At 42.2% G+C, this 26,470-nt stretch overlaps 1 protein-coding gene across 8 annotated transcripts in view; it reads right to left on the bottom strand.

Annotated features, from left to right (window-relative positions):
* Abcc9 (ATP binding cassette subfamily C member 9) overlaps positions 1-26,470 on the bottom strand; it is a 132,686-nt gene that overhangs the window by 35,552 nt on the left and 70,664 nt on the right. For all 8 annotated transcript variants that reach the window (XM_087903972.1, XM_087903977.1, XM_087903974.1 and 5 more), the window contains 8 exons: positions 22,586-22,723; positions 22,336-22,461; positions 16,960-17,056; positions 14,558-14,787; positions 5,919-6,067; positions 5,671-5,740; positions 4,097-4,254; positions 142-234 (listed from right to left, as the gene is read on the bottom strand). In XM_087903972.1, coding sequence (XP_087760098.1) covers positions 142-234; positions 4,097-4,254; positions 5,671-5,740; positions 5,919-6,067; positions 14,558-14,787; positions 16,960-17,056; positions 22,336-22,461; positions 22,586-22,723 — 1,061 coding nt within the window. The remainder of the gene's footprint in view (positions 1-141; positions 235-4,096; positions 4,255-5,670; positions 5,741-5,918; positions 6,068-14,557; positions 14,788-16,959; positions 17,057-22,335; positions 22,462-22,585; positions 22,724-26,470) is intronic.

Raw genomic sequence — 26,470 nt, 5'->3', positions numbered from 1 at the left:
TAAGCAATGTTCATTCTTATTGCCATGGTGTAGTTCACTGTGAGAAACAAGTGTGCCCCCAGAAGGGGTGGCAGTTAACTATTGATAGATGTTTGTGGATGGATTTTCCCCTCAAGGGCAGTTTGAAGATGTGTTACTCACCTGAAGGCCCGGATAGTGGTGAGTCCTTCAGCTGTTTCTGAGAAGTGGCAAAGCAGGGGGAGTTGGGTGCTATCATCAAGTTCCTGGAGATCCCTAGGACAAAGGCAATGACATGTGTCAGCTGTCTCCAGGTTCTGAGGCCACCATTGAACCTGCTCTTCTATGCTCCACCTCTTATCTGTTTGTTCTAAACTGTCATGCTTAAAAGCTTGGTCAAAACGTTTCCCATGTGAACACGACCTATTTGCCCACTATGCACCCCACAGCCAGTGTGTTTCAGCTGTGACATAAGACTTGGAGTTTGGTAGATGCTTTAGATGAAGTCTGGACCAGTAGTCCTTTCACGTCCATCCTTTCCTTCATCTTGAAGGTTTTGTTAATTGAGTGCTTCAGTAAAAGAGTTACCATGACAAAATATAAATGCAAATGCAATAATAGATCAACCTTGATTTAGAATGGATGAATTAGTGAAAAATAATTCTGTGGGGGGTATGGTCTTTTTATTGTTATTGTTTGGAGAGAAGAGTTGGTTTATTGAGAAGGTGTGTCATGTAACCCAAGCTGGCCTTGGACTCACAACATCACTTGTGATGACCTTGTACCCTGTATCTTCCTGTCTCCACCTCCCAAGTACATGTAAAACCATATCCAGTACAAGAATATAGCCTTGTAGGTGTGACACTGGACTGTAGAGGATTCTTAACCAAATGAAAAAGTCACTAAACAGAAGTAAACTGGTAAGAACGGGCCTCATGAATGATATAAAGAATGAGAGAGTAACTGAGAGAGGAAGTGCAGTTAGAACAGTCTATGGGAGGAAGGTTTAAAGTTCTGAGTTAGTAAGATGCTAATCAATTTAAAAGAAGAGGGTAGAGAGTGACAGTGGGAAGCTGGTTGCTAGAGGGAGCTTCATGAGTTACTGTGATGCATTAGTTGTACCAAAAGTTACTTGGCCACTCCCAGCATAACAGACTTAAAACATAACTGATACTTACCAGTGTTGAAGGACAGAGAGAGAAAGAGAGAGAGAGAGACAGAGACAGAGACAGACAAAGAGAGAGATAGAGATAGAGAGAAGAGTAAGATAGTAGATATAGATATCTATAGATAGATAGATAGATAGATAGATAGATAGATAGATAGATAGATAGATAGATAGATAGATAGGAATAGATCAAACAGAGTTGAATCCCTACCTCCAAGAAATTTTCACCATTCCCCCAAGGATCTAATGCCCTTGTATATACAGACTTATGCACAAGCCTCTATAACCTACTTAAAAATAGAAATGCCTCAATCAGCTCAAAGTAATCCTCTTCACACAGATGTGTATTTGTAAATTTTCTGTTAAAAATATCTTGTTTATCATTTACTTATCTATTTATTTAGCTCACTGTGTATCCCAGGTTGGCGTCAAACTTGCTGTGATTCTCCTGCCTCAGTCTCCCAACTACTAGAATGACAGACATTCGTAGGCATACCAAGGTCAACAACTGACGTGAATCCTTCTGCCTATGTGTTGCCTTTATTGGTTAATGAATAAAGAGAACTGGCTTGGCCTGATAGGGCAGAGAAGAACTAGGCAGGGAAACCTAAACTGAATGCTGGGAGAAAGAAGGCAGAGCAAGGAGAAGCCATGTAACCCCGCCAGAGACAGACACCAGAACTTTTCCCAGTAAGCCACAGCCTTGTGGTGACACACAAATTACTAGAGATGGGTTAAATTAATGTTTAAAAAATAGCCAATAAGTATCTAGAACTAATAGGCCAAGCAGTAGTTTAAGTAATACAGTTTCTGTGTGGTTATTTCAGGTCTGAGCTGCCAGGCAGCCGGGAAACAAACAAGCAGCCTCTTACAACAAACGACTTCTCTTTAAACCATATAAGCTTACATTTCTAGAAAATAAGACTGAGTTCAACCAAACGTTAGAGAGTATTTCTCTTTTTTCTTCCCTTTTCTGCCTTTCTTGAGGTCACGGGAGTTGGGAGAACTAGAGGGGCTGCCCTTCCCTTCACCTGTGAACATCAAGTGAACTGATAAATGCCGTCCCACAGCATCAGCCATGGAGGCCGTTCTTGATTGACTGTGTAATCCCACAAGCAAGCAGTGTTTTCGCTTAGAGTTTCTGGGAAGGACTTGGCGCACTTCAGGAATGGCAGATGTGGGGAGAGCACAGAGGAAAGGTGGTGAGGACAGTGAAGGAATGTGAGGACTTCCCTCTTCTTGAACATAAACAGGTGGTTATTGGCACAGCTGACACCAGCAACACATGGCCAAAGCCACTACAGTGAGGTCAGGGCTGAAGAGAGCACCCGGAAGGAGCTGTATTTGTTTACAGCGGTGTCAAGTGTGAGACCCAGAAGGTGAAATCACAGTTGGACCTGTGTTCTTGTAGGAAGGAAGCAGACAGCTAAACACCCATTAGACCTGTGACTTCAGACACTCGAAAGGTCCAGTTATTGCCTGCTATGAGCTTGTCCACTTCAATTCCCTTTGATAAATACAGTCTGTTGAGCTGCATGAGCATTTCCCCTGGGTGAGTCATGGGCAGGATTCTTGAGCCTGTAAGATTTCACATCATTGGCCTGTCTCCCCACTTTCAGATGAGAATGGGTAGACTTTGGCTGCTGAATCTGCTATCAACTCTAATTCCTTAAAAATAACTGTTATCTTAAAGTTGGCTCTTTTTTAAAAGAAATCTATTATGTGTCCTTCCCCTCTTTCACTGGTATTAAAAATTAAAACATTTAATATATTACACACACACACACACATATATATATATATATACATATATATGTATAATATCTTTATATAACATTTTCAAAGACCATACCCTCTATTATAGTCACTACTCATGTGGATAGATGATTCAGATTATGTTTCAGGAGCAAAGCTCAAAGTTCACATTTGTAGTGGGTTAGAAATCTTTGCCTAACACTCTCCACTTATTTTATCTTGGTCATGGCAAAAATAGGTCAAATAAATTTGTGTTTTCGGTAAGATACAAATGCTTGGTATAATTGCTGAGAGGCACTGGTGCAAATCAACCAGTGGTCATCAACCTGAATCAGAACGTCTTAGCCCTGCAGCACAGTGTATCAGCGCAAAAATCAGAGGAAATGGAAGTGTAGATCTGACTGTTGCCTTCTTCCTTTTGGTCTGAATTTGCTACAAAAAAGAAAGGGATAAAGGAAAGGAAAGAGGAAGGAAGGATGGAAGGAAGGAAAGAAGAAGGGGAGAAAGGGAAGAAGAAGGGAAGGAAGGAATGAAGGAGGAAGGAACAAAAGAACAAAGAAAGGAAGGAAGGAGGTAGGGAGGGAGGAAAGGAGGAAGAGAGGGAGGGAGGAAGGAAGGAAGGAAGGAAGGAAGGAAGGAAGGAAGGAAGGAAGGAAGGAAGGAAAAAGGAAGGAAGGAAGGAACAAAGGAAAGGAGGAAGGAAGGAACGAAGGAATGAAGGATGGATGCCGAGAAAGAAAAACCACTCAACTGCACAGTCAAGGATGACTTAGCTCTTCATCTGTCTTCTACTATTTCAAATCATACGTTTGAAAGATTTGGTGATTTTCACCTTTTTTCCTGCTTTGGAATATACTGTATACTGACTCTAACTTCCTCACTATTCAGGACTGTTTGATTTTGTGAGTTTCTTGCCAATGTTGCATTCAGAATAAGAACCAAGGAATGAAAGACCTGGTACATCTATGGACTCTCAACTCAGTAGACAAATCGTTGGCACACTGAACGATGTGTTAGTATGTGTCAGCTGACGAACATGTCAATTGCAGAAAGAATGACATTAGATTTCACACTGAGACATAAGGTTTATGCAAAGCCAGTTGCATTTCTAATTTCTCCACCTTAGTTTGAAAAACAAAGAAACAGTAGAGAAAACACAGATCCTAATGAATTGAATATGCAGGCTTTTGAAAAGGAGAGAAGAGTTTTACTTACTTAGAAGCAACCCGGAAGTATTTCTGGATAAAATAAAAGGCTACGCCAAGGGGCACAAGGGCGACAAGGAACACAGGTGTGGCATAGGAGATCATCCCGATAGCCGACAAGCAGAGCAGGGTGGAGCGGGTCAGCGATTCCAAGGTTGGAGGGATGTGCTGTGGAGAGTATTTAAAGGACAACCTTTTCAGCGCCTGCACACTATCCATGACAGTGTAATAAAAAATACTTTTATATTAATGTTAAGTAAGATGGGCTGCCAAAGGAGCCTGTAGGAATGTTCACTGTAAATAATTCCGCATGCCTACATAGTTTAGTAGCTATATCTATTGACATAGCGTTACATGTTGTTTACCTACTTACCATGGATATTTTATATAAACAGCTATACTAGAAATCTTTTTCACCCTGCCTTTGTTTTGCTTTACCAGGATAGACTAGAGGCATTTCCATGTCAGTGGTTTCAAACACTCCTTTTTAACAGTTATACACTATCTAAAGCTAATCTGCTCCTCCACTATAAAAGCACAGTTGTTTTTCCTGTAGCAATTTGTGTCCTTTGAGCATTTTTGGTTGTATTACTTGACTTTTCCATTTTTAATTTAGATGCTATTTATATATTGTGGTGTTTATCTTCTTTCTTTTACAATTTAAATTTGTCTTTGGTGCTTTAGGCTCAATCAAAGTTTATATTTTGGACAGTTATTTCTATTTGTCTTTTTCTTATTTTCATGCTATGTTCTGTCATACATCAAAAGACCTTTTGCAGTTGATAGTTCCAAAACCATCTGGTTATCTTTTATTTCACCATGTCATGACTTTATTTGGCCATCTTCATTCTATAGTCATATTGTTTTATACTTTATGGATAATTCTCTCAGTGTCTTCTAGTTTAAAAATGAATGATTCTCCCAGATTCCAGATGACACATTTACCTTGTGTTAAATTTCTGTGTGCACTAACTTGTGTGTGTGTGTGTGTGTGTGTGTGTGTGTGTGTGTGTGTGTGCATGTGATCATGTGTGAGTTGGTAGGGGTGCCCATAAGTGAACATATGGCAGCTTGAGGTTGAAACTGGGCATCTTCTATAATAGTTAACCACTTTATTTTTGGGTCATGGTTTCTCAGTGATCCTGGGGATGGTGTTTTTGCCACAGTGGCTGACTAGCAAGGCCCGGGCATCTACCTAGCCTACTGCAAGAATTTCACATGCAGAAACCCATACATACAACTTCAAAATTAAAAATAATGAGACCTAAAAAAACAAGATGGGGAGCATTGTAGAACATGCCTATGTCAACCTCTGACTAACACACACTCATACACACACGAAAGTGTGCATGGGCACTTATATTCAAGTGCAGACACTCACACAAGCATGTGCATACAACATAGATGAACATACATAAGAAATTCTTATCCTGGAAATCATTTTTTTTTTCATTTTGATAGGAAATTAAATGAATCCTAACTTAAATTTTAGCAATTCTTTGCCATCAAGAGTCCTGTTTGGAATGCTGTTTAGTTTACACTGAGGAATTTGTCTTAGAACTTAGAAGCAACTCAGATACTCACCTGGTCAATGATATTAGTATCAGCAGAAAACCGATTGAGAATCAGTCCCAGGGGTGTGGTATCAAAGAACCTATGTAGGGAATAGATGGAAAAGTATGGTGATGTGGAGTATCTGACCAGAAGCACCACTGAGGGACATCTAGAGTCCTGAAAATAACTAATTCTCTCTTTAACCTTCCACATTTCAATTTTAAATATACGTTTTTATTACTACATGCATAGGGGCAAGAGATTACTACTTTTTTTACCTTATTGGTCCAAGAATTATCTTATTCAGGAGATTATAGTGGAGGTTCTTGGCAGCTGTGAGGCCCATCCATTCTACCGTGAGGGAGGTGACGAGGCAAAGGAAGATGCCGACTCCGCAGAGAATGCTAAATCCAGCCACGTAGAACGTCTAGGAAGAACCAGCATGGGAGGATGACATGAAATGATTACCTGGGTTTTTCCTAACTAGAAAATTCATGAAGCATCAAAGTCAGACAGATTGTCGATATTCTTATCTTGCTTGCATTTAGAGAGCTGAAGACAAGCAGTGAGGACTCAGAGCAGGGATCCCCTTCAGGTCGGTCCCACAGGCCAGGCAGGGATCCCCTTCAGGTCGGTCCCACAGGCCAGGCAGGGATCCCCTTCAGGTCGGTCCCACAGGCCAGGCAGGGATCCCCTTCAGGTCGGTCCCACAGGCCAGGCAGGGATCCCCTTCAGGTCGGTCCCACAGGCCAGGCAGGGATCCCCTTCAGGTCGGTCCCACAGGCCAGGCAGGGATCCCCTTCAGACCCGTCCCACAGGCCAGGCAGGGATCCCCTTCAAGTCGGTCCCACAGGCCAGGCAGCCCCTGCTTGCTTTTTTCGCCTGTAAGGGCTGCCCTAATGACTGTGGGTCAATGTATCTTTCAAGTTGGGGACAGACTCTTGGTTTTCTACATTGTCAAGCTCATTCTTCCCATGATCGCTCAGTATACTGATCGAGGACTGAAAATCATCAGAACAGAATCTCCTTTACATGTGTTTAGCATGTACTATAGTAGCATATGTTACATACGTTACATGTAAAACTGATTGAACTTCTTGAATCTGTATTTAACTATTATGACTAAATGCTTCTTATAAAAACAGAGCTGGGGCTAGCTTCCTGCCAGCCATCCCAGCTTCCATCCAGAGGGCCTTCCCGAGTGGTGAGTTGATTCGGGCCACGGCAGGGGCCCCGGCGAGGGGAAGCTAGGACTTTCCCCGACCCCATAGACTCCCAGGTCAGCCTGCCCTGCTGGCTCCACCCTGCTAACTTCCCGCCAGCCATCCCAGCTTCCATCCAGAGGGCCTTCCGAGTGGTGAGTTGATTCGGGCCACGGCAGGGGCCCGGTGAGGGGTAGCTAGGACTTTCCCCGACCCCATAGACCCCCAGGTCAGCCTGCTCTACCTGCTCCACCCTGCTAGCTTCCCGCCAGCCATCCCAGCTTCCATCCAGAGGGCCTTCGGAGTGGTGAGTTGATTCGGGCCCGCGGCAGGGGCCCACCAAGGAGGAGCTAGGACTTTCCCCGACCCCATAGACTCCCAGGTCAGCCTGCCCTGCTGGCTCCACCCTGCTAGCTTCCTGCCAGCCATCCCAGCTTCCATCCAGAGGGCCTTCCCGAGTGGTGAGTTGATTCGGGCCACGGCAGGGGCCCCGGCGAGGGGAAGCTAGGACTTTCCCCGACCCCATAGACTCCCAGGTCAGCCTGCCCTGCTGGCTCCACCCTGCTAGCTTCCCGCCAGCCATCCCAGCTTCCATCCAGAGGGCCTTCCGAGTGGTGAGTTGATTCGGGCCACGGCAGGGGCCCGGTGAGGGGTAGCTAGGACTTTCCCCGACCCCATAGACCCCCAGGTCAGCCTGCTCTACCTGCTCCACCCTACTAGCTTCCCGCCAGCCATCCCAGCTTCCATCCAGAGGGCCTTCGGAGTGGTGAGTTGATTCGGGCCCGCGGCAGGGGCCCAGCGAGGAGGAGCTAGGACTTTCCCCGACCCCATAGACTCCCAGGTCAGCCTGCAGTGCTGAGTCCACACTGCTAGGCTCTCCCGCCTGCCATCCCAGCTTCCATCCAGGTACAAATTTCTATATTTCTCCCCTCCCACTGAGGCCATAAAATTTCCCCAGTTCAGCTGCCTTGCACACTGGGCCTGCTCTGTAGGGGCATCCCGGAAAGAGGGAGTGCCTGTGCTTCAATACCCTGCCTGGGGAAAGGTAGGCATTCTGTCAGTGAACTCCCTGCCCAACAAGGGAACCTGACCCGATACCAGAAGTTCCAATAGAGAGCATTGGATCGAAGAGATGGGCAGACGCCAAGGCAAGACCTCCTCCAACAATCTGAAAAACAACATGAAAATATCAGATCCCAACGACCCTACAACAGAAGGATTTGAGCACTCTAACCCAGATGAAGTGGAAAAAAGTGCCATTATGAAAGCAATAGAGTCCCTTAAACAGGATATGAATAACTCCCTTAAGGAACTGGTCGAGAAGTATAACAAAAAGTTTGAAGAAATGAGTATAGAAATGGATGAGAAATATAACAAAAAGTTTGAAGAAATAAGTAAATCCGTGAGTGATACCCTGAGAAACCAAGAAAAAACAATCAAACAAGTAAAGGAAACAGTCCAAGAATTGAAAACTGAAATGGAGGCAATGAAGAAAACACAAAACGAGAACCGGCTGGATATGGAAAACCTAGGTAAACGAGCGGAGACTACAGAATCAAGCATAACCAATAGAATACAAGAGATAGAAGAACGAATCTCAGATTCTGAAGATACCATAGAGAAAATAAATGCTCTGGTCAGAGAAAACGGCAAATCCAACAAATTCTCTTCACAAAACATTCAGGAAATCTGGGACACAATAAAAAAACCAAATCTAAGAATAATAGGGATTGAAGAAGGAGAAGAACTGCAGATCAAAGGCCCAGAAAATATATTCAACAAAATTATAGAAGAAAACTTTCCCAACCTAAAGAACGATATTCCTATGAAGGTTCAAGAAGCATACAGAACACCGAATAGATTGGATCAGAAAAAAACATCCCCGCGTCATATAATAATCAAAACACAAAACATAAATATTAAAGAAAAAATTTTAAGAGCTGCAAAGGAAAAAGGTCAAGTAACTTATAAAGGTAAACCTATCAGGCTTACACCGGATTTCTCTATGGAAACCATGAAAGCCAGAAGATCCTGGATAGAGGTACTGCAGAAACTAAGAGACCATGGATGCAAACCCAGACTAATATACCCTGCCAAGCTACTGTTCACTATCAACGGAGAAAACAAAATATTCCAGGATAAAAACAAATTTAAACAATACGTAGCTACTAATCCAGCCTTACAGAGAATATTAGAAGGAAAATCACTACCGAAGGAATCCAACATTCCCAACACGGCCTACAATAACTCGAACATCTAGCAACCATTCACAAGCACAAATTAAAGAAGAAAAACACATATACTCTACTACCTAACAAAAAAAAAATGACCGGAGTCAACAACCACTGGTCATTAATATCACTTAATATCAATGGACTCAATTCACCTATAAAGAGGCACAGACTTAGAGATTGGATACGAAAACAGGATCCAACATTCTGCTGTTTACAAGAAACACACCTCAACCACAAAGACAGACACCTACTCAGAGTAAAGGGTTGGGAAAAGGTTTTCCAAGCAAATGGACCTAAGAAACAAGCGGGCGTGGCCATTCTAATATCTAACAAAATCGACTTCAAACTAAAATCAATCAGAAGAAATGGAGATGGACATTTCATACTCATAACTGGAACAATTCATCAGGAGGAAGTCTCAATCCTGAATATCTATGCTCCTAATATAAAGGCACCCACATATGTAAAAGAAACTCTTCTAGAACTCAAGGCGGTCATCAAACCACACACACTAATAGTAGGAGACTTCAACACTCCTCTCTCACCAATGGACAGGTCAATCAGACAGAAACCAAACAGAGAATTGAGAGACCTATTGGAGGTATTGAATCAAATGGACTTAACAGACATCTATAGAACACTCCACCCAAATAGGAAAGAATATACCTTCTTCTCTGCAGCTCATGGAACCTTCTCGAAAATTGACCACATACTCGGTAACAAAGTAAACTTCCACAGATACAAAAAAATATTAGTAACTACCTGTGTCTTGTCAGATCACCATGGACTAAAATTAGAATTCAACAACAATGCTCCCCCCAGGAAGCCAACAAACTCATGGAAACTGAACAGTCAACTACTAAATCACCCCTGGGTCAAGGAAGAAATAAAGAAAGAAATTAAACTCTTCCTTGAATTTAATGAAAACAAAGACACAACATACTCAAACCTATGGGACACTATGAAAGCAGTGCTAAGAGGAAAGTTCATAGCACTAAGTGCCCAATTAAAGAAAGCGGAGAAAGCACACATTGGAGAATTAACAGCACAATTGAAAGATCTAGAAAAAAAAGAAGCTGATTCACCCAGGAGGTCTAGAAGACTGGAAATAATCAAACTGAGGGCTGAAATCAACAAAATAGAAACAGAGAAAACAATCCAAAGAATCAATGAATCAAAAAGCTGGTTCTTGGAGAAAATCAACAAGATTGACAAACCCCTAGCCAAGTTAATCAAACGGCAGAGAGAGAACATGCAAATTAATAAGATCAGAAATGAAAAGGGGGACATAACCACAGACACAGAGGAAATTCAGAGAATCATTAGATCTTACTATGAAAGTTTATATGCCACAAAGTTGGAAAATGTAAAAGAAATGGACATTTTTTTAGATAAGTACCATATACCAAAGTTGAACCAAGAACAGGTGAACAATCTAAATAGACCTGTTAGTCGCGAAGAATTAGAAGCTGTTATCAAAAATCTCCCTACCAAAAAAAGCCCAGGACCAGATGGTTTCAATGCAGAATTCTACCAGAACTTCCAGGAAGAGCTAATACCTATACTCCTTAACGTATTCCACAATATAGAAACAGAAGAGTCATTGCCTAACTCCTTTTATGAAGCTACAGTTACCCTAATACCAAAACCACACAAAGACACAACCAAGAAAGAGAATTACAGACCAATCTCACTCATGAACATCGACGCGAAAATTCTCAATAAAATACTGGCAAACCGAATCCAAGAGCACATTAGAAAAATTATCCATTATGAACAAGTCGGCTTCATTCCAGAGATGCAGGGCTGGTTCAACATACGCAAATCTATCAATGTAATCCATCATATAAATAAACTGAAAGAAAAAAACCATATGATCATCTCACTAGATGCTGAAAAAGCATTTGACAAAATTCAACACCCATTTATGATAAAAGTGTTGGAGAGACTGGGGATACAAGGATCATACCTAAATATAATAAAAGCAATATACAGCAAGCCGACAGCTAACATCAAACTGAATGGAGAGAAACTCAAAGCCTTTCCACTAAAATCAGGAACGCGACAAGGCTGTCCACTCTCTCCATACCTCTTCAATATAGTGCTTGAAGTTCTAGCAATAGCAATAAGACAACATAAGGAGATCAAGGGGATTCGAATTGGAAAGGATGAAGTTAAACTTTCGTTATTTGCTGACGATATGATAGTTTACATAAGTGACCCCAAAAACTCTACCAAAGAACTCCTACAGCTGATAAACACCTTTAGTAACGTGGCAGGATACAAGATCAACTCCAAAAAATCAGTGGCCCTCCTATACACAAAGGATAAAGAAGCAGAGAGGGAAATCAGAGAAGCATCACCTTTCATGATAGCCACAAATAGCATAAAATATCTTGGGGTTACTCTAACCAAGGAAGTGAAAGACCTATTTGACAAAAACTTTAAGTCTTTGAAGAAAGAAATTGAGGAGGATACCAGAAAATGGAAAGACCTCCCCTGCTCTTGGATTGGGAGAATCAACATAGTAAAAATGGCAATTCTACCAAAAGCAATCTATAGATTCAATGCAATCCCCATCAAAATCCCATCAAACTTCTTCACAGACCTTGAGAGAACAATAATCAAGTTTATATGGCAAAACAAAAAACCCAGGATAGCCAAAACAATCTTATATAATAAAAGAACTTCTGGAGGCATTACCATCCCTGACTTCAAACTCTATTATAGAGCTACAGTATTGAAAACAGCTTGGTATTGGCATAAGAACAGAGAAGTCGACCTATGGAATCGAATAGAAGACCCAGATATTAACCCACAAACTTATGAACACCTAATTTTCGACAAGGGAGCTAAAGGTATACAATGGAAGAAGGAAAGCATCTTTAACAAATGGTGCTGGCATAACTGGATGTCAACCTGTAAAAAAATGAAAGTAGATCCATATCTATCACCATGCACAAAAATCAAGTCCAAATGGATTAAAGACATCAACATTAATCCGTCCACTTTGAACCTGATAGAAGAGAAAGTGGGAAGTAGTCTACAAGATTTAGGCACAGGAGGCCTCTTCCTAAGTAGGACCCCAGCAGCACAGACAATAAGAGAAACAATGAATAAATGGGATCTACTGAAACTGGGAAGCTTCTGTAAAGCAAAGGACACTGTCAGTAGGACAAAAAGGCTGCCTTCTGACTGGGAGAAGATCTTCACCAACCCCTCATCAGACAAAGGTCTGATCTCCAAAATATACAAAGAACTCAAGAAACTAGGCACTAAAACTCTAATTAACCCAATTAAAAAATGGGGTACTGAACTTAACAGAGAATTCACAACAGATGAACTTCGAATGGCCAGAAGACACTTAAGGTCATGCTCAACCTCCTTAGCGATCAGGGAAATGCAAATCAAAACCACTTTGAGATACCATCTTACACCTGTCAGAATAGCTAAAGTCAAAAACACCAATGATATCCTATGCTGGAGAGGATGTGGGGTGAGGGGAACACTCATCCATTGTTGGTGGGAATGCAAACTCGTGCAGCCACTGTGGAAATCAGTGTGGCGGTTTCTCAGGAAACTGGGAGTCAACCTCCCTCAGGACCCAGCAATTCCACTCTTGGGAATATACCCTAAAGATTCCCGATCATACTACAAAAGCATTTGTTCTACTATGTTCATAGCAGCACTATTTGTAATAGCCAGAACCTGGAAACAGCCTAGGTGCCCCTCAATAGAAGAATGGTTAAAAAAGGTGTGGAACATATACACATTAGAGTTTTACTCAGCGGTAAAAAACAATGACATCTTGAATTTTGCATGCAAATGGATGGAAATAGAAAACGCTTTACTGAGTGAGGTAAGTCAGACCCAAAAAGAGGAACACGGTATGTATTCACTCATAAGTGGATTCTAACCATAATTAAAGGTCTTTGAGCCTATTATTCGTGATCCTAGAGAAGCTAAATAAGAAGATGAACCTGATGAAGATTATTTAGCTATCCACCAGGAGGTAGGAAATAGACAAGAGTCCCAGGTAACCTCGGGTGCATGGGGGGGAGGGAGGGTCGATGGAAGGGGAGAAGGTTAGAGAGAAGGGAGTAGGGGAAGAAAGGGGAAAGCTTGGTGGCCTGGGATGGGGGGGGAGGGAGGAAGGATGAATATGGGATCAGGGAAGATTATATTTCAACTAAGGGACCCATTTTAGGGTTTACAGGAGACTTGATTATATATGGGATCCCAGGTCCAAGGAGAGATCCCCCAGATTGCTCTCTGGACAGAGGAGTGGGTGCCTGAATCGGCCATGGCCCATGTCCATACTGATGTATATTTTGCTTATCACCATAGATCCTGCATCTGACGAAGGACGGCGATACAGTCGGTGACCCATATTGCAGCACCGGACTGAGCCCCCCGAGGTCCAAATGAGGAGCAGAAGGAGGAAGAACATGAAAAACGAAAACAGTACTGCGAGGGATGCTATCACCCACTGATACAAGGGAACGGATCTGATGAGAGTTTACCAAGGCCAGTTGGACTGGGACTGAAAGAGGACGTGATCTCACCAGACTCTCCGAATTTAGCCGGATTCTCTGACTGTGGCTGACCCGAAGTCTTTCTGAAAAGCCATTGACTATGACACTGGGACCTGTTTCCTCTACATATAATGGATTTTGGGGATCCAGTCTGTTTGGACACTCACCTTCCTGGACCTGGAGGGAGGGGGAAGGAACTGGAACTTCCCACAGGGCAGGAAACCCTGACTGCCCTGGGGGACGAAGAGGGAGGAGGAGGGGGAGTAGGGGGAGTGGGAGGGTGTTGGGAGGGGGGGTGGAAATGGAAACTTTTATAATTTAATAAAATTTACAAAAAAAAAACCAGAGCTGGAAGCTGGGTGTGGTGCCATACACCTTTAATTCCAGCACTCGGGAGGCAGAGGCAGGTGGATCTCTGTGAGTTCAAGGTCAGCCTGGTCTACAAAGGAAGTTCCAGGACAGTCAGAACTGTTACACAAATAAACCCTGTCTCGAAAAACAAAACAAAACAACGAGACAACAACAACAAAGAAAACTCCAAGACTGGAGAGAGGTTCTGCAGTTAAGAGTACTTGCTTCTTTTCCAGACCACTTCTATTTAGTTCCCAGAACCCACATTGGGTGGTTCACAGCTGCCTATGGCTCCAGCTCTGGGGATCTGGCACCTTTTTCTGACCTCCCTGGGCATTGCCCTCATGTGTACATACCCACACACAGACACATGAGATAAAATACATACATATGTAATAAGTAAAAATAATGTGAGCAAGACAAGTATTTAAAATGATAAAGGCAGTAAGAGCCATGTTTCCCATTATTGGTAGTTTGCCCTGTTTTATATAGTTCCCTGATTACTAATACACGGTACTTTCACCAATTTTTTTTGGCCTTCTGACTGTTAACTGACTTCAGCAAGGTCACTCCACTGTTTCTGGGTGCACTGTACCTGGTCAGCTTTCCCGGTGTGGTTTATGCTGTATTCGGATGTCCATGTAGCCAGCCAGTAGTCTATTGCCACAATCACCGAGTGCTTCAGAAGCTTAGAGAAGATCATGAGGAAGAGTAAGAAGAACCCTCCTGAAGTGAGGTACCACCAACACGTCTTCCAGGGCATCTTCGTCCTGAGCCTCATCACAGTCGACATGTTATCATCCTCATCTTCCTCCTCCTCTTCCTCTGTATAGTCACACATGCAACAAACTTTGTGTAAGCTTCAGGTGAGCACCAGAATGAATTTCTATTTTCTGACAAGAATATTCATAACCACATTTAACTTTACAGAAGCAAACGTATTAGCTTATGAAGGTTTAAATACTTTAAGAAGTGCATATTTTGATTATTAAAAAATACATTGAAAATGGTCAGACATGGTGGCATGTTTCTGCAATCCCAGCATTTGGGATGCAGAGGTGGGAGGATCAGAAATCCAAGGCTAACCCCAGCTATAGGCTTCATGGGAAGTTCAAGGCTAGCCCCAGCTCTCTCTCTCTCTCTCTCTCTCTCTCTCTCTCTCTCTCTCTCTCTGTCTCTCTCTCTGTCTCTCTGTTTCTCTCCCTCTGTCTCTCTGTCTCTCTCTCTGTCTCTCTCTCTGTCTCTCTGTTTCTCTCCCTCTGTCTCTCCCTCTGTCTCTCTCTATCTATCTATCTATCTATCTATCTATCTATCTATCTATCTATATATATATATGGAGTTCAAGGATAGCCTAAGCTGTATAAGATCCACTCAAAAGAAAGAAAAAGAAAAAAGAAAGGAAGGAAGAAAGAAAAAAAGAGCGAGCAGAGGTAAAAGGTGAATAAACGAACAAATATAAAAATTCACATATAGACAAGACCACTAATTTCCAGACACTTAAGTTAGTGACGGAATTGTGTTGTAATGAAAGCATGCTCCTGGTTTGCAAACATCTAATTTTTAAAGAAATATATGGCTTTCTGAACTTAGAAATCTGTACCAGGAGAAAAGCAACTGTGGAATTTGTGCCTACCCTAGAAGCACCAATCCATAATTTTTCTGCTCTGCTTTAGGTGTGGTCATGGAAGAGAGTAGTCAAGAAGGAACACTCCAGAAGGCAAAGCTGAAGACCACATGAGACAATGGGCAGAGTGATCCTATCAAATGTTTAAGTCGCTTAGTTACTTTGAGACTGATTGTCCAATACAATGACAGGGAGGTCCTCTATTTCCTTCTCAGCATGACTTGGTTATTTGTATGTTCCAGCGACTGTTGAGTCTCCTGTCTGTTCCCTCTCCAGCCAGTTTGTACTACACTTAAGCTGCATGCTCTCCACTACTGGAGTAGTTACGGGGACTGAGCTGTAGATCCGAAGGATGGGCAATATGACTTTGTCTGCTGATCAGCAAGACCAAAAGGACCTTGTGTGGATGTGAGGCAGAGACAACCCAGCACCAGCATTTCCTGTTCCGACTGGATCCTGTGAAAGACTGAGTCTTAGCTGAGCTCGTCTTTGTAAGTATTATGCTGTCTGACTCATAGGTGTGGTAACAGGAACGTGAATGATGAAAATGGTAGGTACTTGAAGACTGCGACCAGTCTCTAGTCTAGACACCCTCAAAATTAAGACTTGAAACTGAACAGACTTCCTTCCTTCATTGATGCCCTTTTAAACTTCATGAACTTTTATTGAGACATCTGAAATATGGAAGTGACAGAATTTGGTGTTTTCTGTCTTCACATTGCAATGTTCCATATTTCTTAGTTGCCTAGTGGAAAGGAACGGCAAATAAAAGCTACACAGGAGGTACATAATGAATGCGCTTATTCTACGTACTTAAATGGTTTATTTTTAAAACGTTCTTGTGACTCGGATCAAGACAATGTCATGATTTTGGCTGACTGCTTTTCAAAATTCTAGCAAATCTTTCTTCTTCTTCTACAGAATATAGTGTTAGATGTGGGAAACTGAAATGAAGAAAGGGCTCCCTGACATTTGCATTCTTCATCAGGTGTGATGGAAACCACATGCATAAGAACTGAACGACTCAAGTATAGGGACTATCTTTCCGATCTTTCCACTGACTGTTGGTGTTAAACAATCAATATTTTAGTAACAAATGGATTCAGTCAGGATACTAGACTTTTACAATTGTTCTCATCCCCGCTTTTGTCTTCCCACACTGAGCGCACGTCTCACAGCAGCTGCTAGGGGAAATACGCTTTGCCTTGATGCTGTCGTGTTAAATATTATGCATTTCATTTGGCTCTGGGCCTTGTGCAGAGTGGCTTGTTATATGTGTGTGTCACACTCACACGTCAGTTTCCAGAGAGAAGTCTTCATGACATACTAATCTAGCTGAATGTTTAAGATACAAAAAGAAAAAGGAGACTTGCCTTCATCTTCATCCTCCATCTGTGCTTTGGCCTCTCTTGAGTACATAGCTCTTCGGAGAGTCTTCCTCTCTAATGTTGTCTGGTCTGCTTCCATGTCCTGTGAACAACAATATGCTCTCACTGAAGGAGCTTCTGTCTGAGGAAGGGATAGACTTAGCCTTGCATGACACACTGGATGGTTTATTTTTTCCTTTTTTTTTTTTCTTTTTGGATTTTTCAAGACAGGGTTTCTCTGTGTAACAGTCCCGACTTTCCTGAAACTAGCTATTGTAGAACAGGCTGGCCTCAAACTCACAGAGATCCTCCTGCCTCCACCTCCCGAGTGCTGGGACTAAAGGCCTGTGCCACCACTGCCCAACCCTAGGTGATTTTATACCAGTAATCCCCAGCTCTCTGATCACTGTGGACACACAGGACTCCAGTCACAAGAGCTATTATAGAGATCATGCTATAGAAATTTATGAATAACATTTCTGTACTTAGACATGCAGGCCAATAGGAGCCAGAAAGAGTTACAGCATCAGCTCCACCACTGAGACATTTTTGTTTTTCCATCAATTTCAAACACAGGTTTTTTACCTGAGGATCCACCTGTGCCAAATATCATCTTTTAAAAACATTCAAGCTAGGCATGATGATAAATGCCTGCCATCTCAGCCTTCAGAAGGCTTAGGCACGTGAGTTTCTAGAAATCGCAGGCCAGCTGAACTACATAGGGAGATCCCATCTCAAGAAACAAACAAACAAAAACTGCATGTAGTACTGGGCTGGGTAAGATGCTATCACGCATCCACTATGACTACAAATGAGTCAATCAAGATGGATTCCCTTCGCACGTTCCTGAGGGAGCTGTACCAGGAACTTCAGTGTCTTCGGGATGAAATGGATCTTTCCAAAAAAATAAGTGACAGGAGCCTCTCACGCTTAGGAGACTCAGAGGGCGCTGTAGGGGAGGAACTCACAGAGAAAGAAAGAAAAGTGCAAAGTCAAATCGTCGTGAGTTCAGGGTTGAGTGGACTTGACATCAGCCCAAGGAAGAAGGGAAGGTTTTGTCTTCTCCATCCCCCAGCCTCAGAACTGGGGCAGCGGGATCAGCTAAGTTTGTTCAATGGTGTGTTAAGCCTGGTGCTGGGGAACAGTACCCTGCTTCTGCAAGAAAAACCAACTGACATTCTAAGTACCTAGGCCAGAAACGTGGTAAGTGACGCTAGCCACCAGTGTGTACCCAGTGTGTCCCAACACATTCAGACTCAACACAGACAAGCAGACAACAGCAACAACAGAACAGTTTGGTGGTTACATCAATAGCCCATGAACTTTTATGATTAGTCCCTACATATTTTTTTTTTCTTAGCCTCGTGTAGTATGTGTGATTTGGAAGGCTCACCCTTCTAGAAAATTCCTGTTTCTGGATTCATGATTAGAAGAGTGGCAGCAATCCTCAGTGCCTCTATCATCCCAATTAGACTTTACAAAGACACTAGACTCTAGTGTTGCCTAATGGTGTAAAGACCAACACTGGTCAATGGACTAGATCAAACATCAAAGGAATAAAGACCTTTGTGAATGGTGGGATGGAATGAGACAAACTCAAAAGGAAGAGTGGATTTAGTTCTTTGCTGGCTCCCATAATATTATGTGTGAGCCTAATTTTACTTTGCTTAAAAAAACTTAATGCAAATGTTCCTGAAAGTAAATTTTCATAAATAAGCTAATTACTGGCGAAGTATCTGAAGTTGTGTTGATACTTGGTTGAGTAAATACAAATTCTGCTTCATTTACCTAGCGAATATTTACATGGTCTGCTCAAGACAAGAGTAAGGGATCATCAAATGACAGTCACTTATCCACTCAATAACGCAGTGGCGAGAAAAGTTGGTGTCACCCAAATCAGTTCTCAGTCATATTTTAATCAGTCAAACATGTGACTTCCTGATTGTAGTTTTCATTGTCACCCTTTTGACACAGCCCTTCATTCTCTCCCCTGAATTCACACTGTCAGTTCTTTCTGAAGCCTATGCCAGGGCTTTGATTGACATTTTGTCTCCAGTACCTTTGGCACTCATTCCATTTGCTCCGCATACATGGGCGAGGCTTCCTCAGCTTTGGCATGGCTGAGCTTGGGTCAGAAGGCTGCTCTGGGGGTCCTCACATGCGGCAGCAACTGAGATTTGCCTTTTGCCCACAGCATCCATGTGCCACTAACCCCTGCCACACACACACATACACCACCAGCCTCAACTGTGATGAACACAAATGTCTCTCAATGTGGCCAAATGTGTCCAAGGAGGCAGAATTCACCCTGGAGAGCAGGTGACACTCAGACCTGACATATAATAATCAAAGTGAAAGCTGTTTCTGTAGGACCCTCCCCCGAGGTATTCCAGGTGTGCAGGGGGTGTCTGTGCATGTGCACAGGTGTGCATAAGTGCATATTTCCATGCACTCATGGGCAGACCAGAGGACATAGTGTGTTTCCTCCGTTACTGTCCCCTTATTTATTTACTTATTTATTTATTTTGATGTAGGGTCTTTCATTGAACTTAGAGCTCACCAGTTTGGGTAGATGGCTGGGCAGCAAGCTCCAAGGATCCTCTTGTCTCTACTTCCCAGCTCTGGGATTACAGACGTGTGTGTAATTACACACACACACACACACACACACACACACACACACACACACACGGGTATGCCTGGCTTTTTGCATGAGTCCTAGGAGTCTAAACTCAGGTTTTCATACTTGAAAAGCAAGCATTTTACCCCCTCCCCAGTCCTATAGAGGAATAACTCTCCAACTTCAGATTGGCATTCCAGGCAGGTGCTGAATTCTACGTGGATTCTGTCTGTCTTCTCCTGGCCTCCACTTTACTTTGCAGCTGGCCTGGCCATGGCCTCGCCCTAGGTTGTTCTGCACCTCCTGTGCTTGATAGATACCCTACCATCTGTCTTTGGTTAGGAAGCTAATCATCTCTTCATCTCTAAGTGCAACTAAATAGACATAGACTTTCTTCCTGGCTTGCTCAAACAATATTGCTATTCTACTCAGCCTACTATGCTCTCTGTCCCTCTCTGTCTCTCTGTCTCTGTCTCTGTCTCTCTGTCTCTCTCTGTCTCTCTCTCTGTCTCTCTCTGTGTGTGTGTGTGTGTGTGTGTGTCTCTCTCTTTCTCTGTCTGTCTTGATTCCAGATCTTGATCCTTCTTTTCAAAGAAAACAATAAATTGTCCTTCTCCTGACAATGACATCATATTATTTCCCCCTGTCACTTAGATCACTAAATTGATGTTAGTTGGGGTCCCATCGGGATGCTCCTCATCAGCACTCGCACACCTGCTTCCTTGGGCACGGCACTGCTCACTGTGAGGTGCTCCCTAACACCCTGAGTCCCATGAGCCTGTTATCCTTCTTATTCTCTGCAGAGATTTTCACAGGATTTTTTCTTCGTCGAGTGTGGTGATATTTTGTTTGTGATCTAACAAATAAAGCTCATCTGAAGATCAGAGTGCAGAGCTAGCCACACTAGTCAGCCAGACAAGCCAGGCAGTGGTGGCACACACTTTTTATCCCAGCACTAGGCAGATGGATATTTGTGAGTTCAAGGCCACTCTGGGCTGCCTATTGAATCAGTCTAAAAGAAAAACAGAGCTCACACCTTTGATCCCAGTACTTGGGACTATGTACCTTTAATCCCAACACTAGGGGGGTAGAGACAGGAAGAGATATGGCTGGGCAGAGAGAGGAATCTAAGCTGGGAGGAGACAGGAGCTCAGAGCATCCAGTCTGAGGATTCGTAGACACAGGATCTTGTCCTTTTAGACTGAGGATTTGGTAGAGGTAAGAACTCTAGTGGCTGGCTCCCTTATTCTCTGATCTTTCAGCATTTACTCTGATTTCTGACTCCAGGTTTTTATTAACAAGACCAGCTAGAATTCTCACAACATGGGTGGAGTAGGGATTTGCTTTTGAGGTCTTCAGAAAGTCACCAGACAGAGAACTTTGAGAAGAGTGTGGCCTTTTGACCTTCCTTCCACTAAAGAAGTATAAATTTTATTTTTCTTTCTTAAAATATACAATTTGATTTTCTGATTTTTAAGAAACTGGCTAATGTAACTGCTTTATTTTTTTAAAGTTCACTCCTGGCCACTGTACTAAATTCTGGATATATCCCAGGCCAAACCCCAAAGCAAAAGTTCTCAAAGATTTGAAAATTCAATGTTCTATTTCTTTTCCCAATCACAGAATGAACCGAATTCCAGGTTCTGGTTTCCAAGTCTATTATTGCGCCATAGTATGGCTGAAATGTGGCACAGCTACACAGGAGGTGGACCTGGCTTTTAACCCCATCAGTACCATCAATACATGCTGTCCGGCCCGGGCAAATTATTTGACTTCTCTGGGCCCCCGTTCTCTCTCCTGTAAAAACGAGAAATCCTTTCTGTGCTTACTCATCGTAACTTTTCATGAGAACTAAGTGATAATGTTAAAAAAAAAGTCTTCGTGGGGTATGAAGAAGATAAAAATAGTGTCTTTTTCTTTCTGATGGACTTCATCCGCCATCAGGGTCACTCCAGATGCACCCAGTGACTCCAGCCAGAGCTCAGAGCTTTGCTTTCTTCAAAGCCACCTTGGCTTTTGTCGTGACCGTTTGTCTGATGGTAAGCAACGCATGAAAATGATCTTACCACTAGTGAGAAAAGAAGAGATCAATCGGCAAAAGAAGGAAAGTCTCAAGCCTTGATAAACAGCTCATTCAACTTGTAGCTACACACACAATTTCAAATGATTCAGAGTCAAAACTCAGGTACCCGTTCATCCGGAAGAGAATATAAGACAGGGCCAAGTGGGGACCTGAGAGGTATCTCCATGGGAAGAGGACTTGCTGTACGAAGAGGAGGGTCTGAGTCTGTATCTCAGCACCCAAATAAAAATCCAGCTGTGGCCATTCACACCTGGAACCCCAGCATTGTGTGTGGATGGTGGAGACAGGAACCATAACGGTGCATGTGGTTGTCAGCCTGCATCCAGGTTCAATAGAGATCCTCTCTCAAGGAAATAAAAGCAGAGAGAGACAGAGCAAGGCATTGAGTGTGTTCCTCTAGTTTCTACATGTGTGCCTGTGACTGTGTACTCTTAGTAGACACACGCACGCACCATGATGCAATACATACCAGGCGCACAGTAAGTAACCAAGCAAATAACAAATAAGTAAATAGTAAAATATAGTAAGTTTGAAATAGACTGTTCAGTAACTGTATGCAACGACGCAATTATCTTGAGCTCCAGAAGAGGCAGTCGCAGAGCCCTGTGCATCTTATGAAGCACAACGCTTCCTTCAGGGCATTTCTAGAAACTGGACGGACCACTCTGACCCTTCTTACCTTTTCCAATTCTTGATCTTGTCGATTCATGAGAGTTTTCCAGTGCTCATAAAGCTCCACGTCCTTGGTCTGGATGTCTTTCAAAGTCCCTTCTCGTAGCACACTCCCATCCTTCATGGCTATGATCTGAGGAAAGAGACTGTGAGCAGAAACCTAGCAGAGCCGGGAAGAGGCTGAAGACTCACCTGTGTCTCAGGGAGTATGTCCTGGTGTCTAAGACTGACTGTACCACAAACCCAGGAAGTCTTACCCAGTCCGCGTGGGTCAGGTACTGCAGCTTGTGAGTCACAAGGACAACCGTCCTCTTGTCATCCTGGAGAAACTTCAGAATTCCTTCCTGCATCAGGTGATCGCTCAGGTGGATATCCAGGGCAGAGAACGGGTCGTCCTGCAGCAGGGAGAGTGGAAAGGGAGATGAGTGGACCCCATACTCAGTTCTGCTAAAAATTCCAGTTCCGCTAAAAGTTGTCAAAGAACCAGTTAAGCAATGAGAAATAGAAACATGACCCAGGCTTTTGGTGAAGAAATGAGGGTGCCTGGGACATGTCTTCTTTGTTTTATTTTATTTCTCTGTTGTGCTCCTAAGTATTTATTATGCAAACCAGTGTCTACATAATCTGGGTCCAAGGAAGGAATGACTGGATTCTTATTCCATCAGTTCTACATAGTGGGATGCATACACACAAATTTAGAAATATAACTCTGAAAGAATTTAGCACAATTCTGTCAGCTATACACATAAACCTGATTGATTATGTAGACAGGGAAATAAAGCAACTATATTTAGAAGTTAGAATCAGTTTAAATGTACAGCCATTACAAGGAGTAATATAATTAGCTCAATATTTATTCAGTATTCAATTATTCTCTGCTCAATAAACAGAAACACTAAGTGATGATTTTAATTAAAGTATTTAATAACAATCTAATGAAAAATAAACAATAGTAAAGTAATTAAACAGTTACTTTTTTAGATATCATAATCACAGATAAATAGGTGAATTAATGAATACCCTCAAATGGATTTTATATAAATACATTTAGTAACTGATTTTAGCCTACAGTAGTTTATTTAAACCATTCAAATGCAGGAATATTTAGACAATGGAATAGTTAGCAAGGCAATTGTCATTATATATGTATATATGTGTGTGTATACAGATACCTAACAAATACAGGCATGATTGTATGTTGATATGCTATCTGGGTAATTAAATTTATTTTAAAAAGTAATGAAATGAAATTGATTAGTAACAGAATGTTCTGGAATATTCCAAAAATACTTTTTCATGATATTGAAATGTTTCAAAATCATTCTGAACCTTTAGTTTATTAATGCCAACTCTTTCTAAGACACTCTGTGAACTAGAACATCAAAGAGATGAATCTTTCTCCCTGTGGCCCAATAACTTGCTTTTAAAAATTATCACAGGTACTCCAGGCAGTGGTGGTACGCACCTTTAATCCCAGCACTAGGGAGGTAGAGGCAGGCAGACCTCTGTGAGTTTGAGGCCAGCCTAGTCTACAAGAGCTAGTTCCAGGACAGGCTCCAAAGCTACAGAGAAACTCTGTCTTGAAAAAACCTACATATATATACATACATACATATATATATAGTCACAGGTGGCTCTGGAGAGATGGCTCAGGGGCTAAGAGCTCTGGCTGCTTTTCTAGAAGACAGATTACTTAAAAATGAAAGCTTGTGTAGCAACATAAATCATTCTAAGATACATTGTTCCCATGCTGGTATTAGGAAAGAGATTTGAACTCCCTTTTAGGACACTGGCAGGGTTTACCTCCTTCTCCCAGCAACAACACAGCAGGAGTTTAATTGCAAGGGTTACTAGCCAATCACTGGTTTTGAAAATTCAGATAACTATTATAGGGGATGAATTGATTGCGTTTGACACGACTTCTGTTTCTGGTTCCTGTAAGACCCAGAGCATCTTTGGTTTTACAGATCAAATATCCCAAATCGTTTGTATAAGTTATTATTCATATGGAAAAAAGATATGTTAGAAATGAGTTTTTATAGGAACTCATGTTTGCTTTCCATACAATTCTGAATTGAAATGTCATAAGACAGAAGGCAGAGTACTGGAAATGAGAAAGCTGGAATGTAGTTACAATCTCTCCTCTCTCTCTCTCTTCTGGTCAATGTATGTTCCAACTGCCACTTCACTTTTAAAATGACAGGTATACTAAAGAGACCTGTCAGAAAATTCATCAGACTGATGCAAAGATCCAATAAAACAATGTGGTGTTTCCTGAAATCTCTTTAAAGTAATAAAACAGTTTATAAGACTGTTACTGTCTTATAAACCAAGCCGTGGTGGATTGACAGGTTATGTCTCTCTCTAAAATGCCATGGTGACAGCTATGTGTCTCTGGGACTCAGTACAAAGGAAGTTAGGCTGATTCAAAGGCCTGCTCCAGCCAGCCAGGGAGGGACTTGGGTCAGCCATCCCAGCTACTCAGAGGTTGACCCCAAAGGGTCAAATTCAAGGTGTGTCTGACCCATAGAAGGAGTACAAAGGCAACTTAGTAACTTAGCAATATTTTGTCTCAAAATAAAAAGAAGGTTGAGGATCTAGCTCAGTGGTGGAGCACTTGCCCACCATCCACAAAACCGTGTGTTCAATCTGAAGACTAGAGAAAACACAAGGTGGGGAATCAAGTTACTTTACATGGTAGAATGGTTATTTTTAAATCTAACCTGGAAAGGAAATCTCAGTGGGAGAAGTGGGGGTTGTCTAGATCAGATTGACCCCTGGGCAGCTCTGTGGAGAATTATCTTGATTATATTAACTGGTATGGGAGGATCCAGCCTCCAATGGGTGACATCATTCCCTAAGTTAGTCTTCAGGATTAACTTGAAATAATTCCAGTTATCTAGATTCTTCTTCTAAATGGGTTCAAATTCAGCAGGAAACTCCAACATCAACCAATGTTTTGAAGAGGTTCAAGAGATACAGGGGAACTGTCTTAAACAGTGGTTTTCAGCCTTCATAATATTGTGACCCTTTCACACAGTTCCTCATATTGCAGTAACCCCCAACCATAAAATCATTTTTGTTGCTACTTCGTAACTGTAACTTTCTTACTGTTAAGAATCATAATATAAATATCTGTGTCTTCCAGTGGTCTTAGGTGACCTCTGTGAAAGGGTCATTTGACCTGCAAAGGAGTCTTGACCCACAGATTGAGGTTTCTAAACCCTCTACAAGCAGATTTACAAATGAAGGCTAATGATGTCACAGGAGAGGAGCATGCTTACATTCTCTGCTGGGCTCTAAAATTCCCACTTTATATATGTGTTGTTATTTTGATCCCAACCTCTTGTATAAACTAAAACAGATCAATATTATAACCAACACAGGCAAGAAATTCTGTGAATACATAAAATCTCCTGAAGCATCTTCAAGGGATGGGTGCTATTGGTACTGAGCAAAAATTGCTCACTCTATAGATCAGGCTGGCCTCAAACTCACATAGATCCACCTGTCCCTGTCTACAGAGTGCTGGGATTAAAGGTGTGCACTACCACCACCCAGCAAAGATTGCTATCATTTTAAGAATCATTACATATAATGCTTATCTACCGTCTGAGCTGCCCATGATTGGAACAGAAAATCTATTTAGATGCTCCTATGTCCACCAAGAGTCTATTTTCTGAGCCTTATCTCTTTGTCATGAAACAAAAGGAGAAGATTCTGCCCAATTTTCCAATATTATCCATACTCCTTCTTTAATGATTCTCCTGGTCAAGAAACCCAGAAAAACCACTACCTCTAGGGACTGTCAAATCAGTTCAGAAGCAAATAGTGGTTACCCCCAAGCCTGACAACCAAGCCTGAGTTGTATCCTTGGGAACAAAATGTTGAAAGGAGAGAACTAAGTAATTTGTCCTCTGACTTCCACACACGCACTGTGACAAGCAAGCTCTGCCTCCCCTTCCCACACAAAATGAATAAATAAATAATGCATAAGGCTTGAAAAGATACTGTCTAAAGTGCTTTTTATTGTAATTTCGTGGGCACCAACCTGGAGCCACCAACTCTCAGTTCTGTGTGCTGAGTCACTGAACTGTACTGTGAGGATTTGGCTACTCTGTACTCTAATTCCATGAAACCAG

This window comes from Myodes glareolus, chromosome 3 (genome assembly GCF_982192425.1).
Source record: "Myodes glareolus chromosome 3, mMyoGla1.1, whole genome shotgun sequence".
NCBI classification, from domain to species: domain Eukaryota; kingdom Metazoa; phylum Chordata; class Mammalia; order Rodentia; family Cricetidae; genus Myodes; species Myodes glareolus.
The sequence above is the reverse complement of the archived record's forward strand: the minus strand, read 5'-3'. Positions and strand labels throughout refer to the sequence as shown.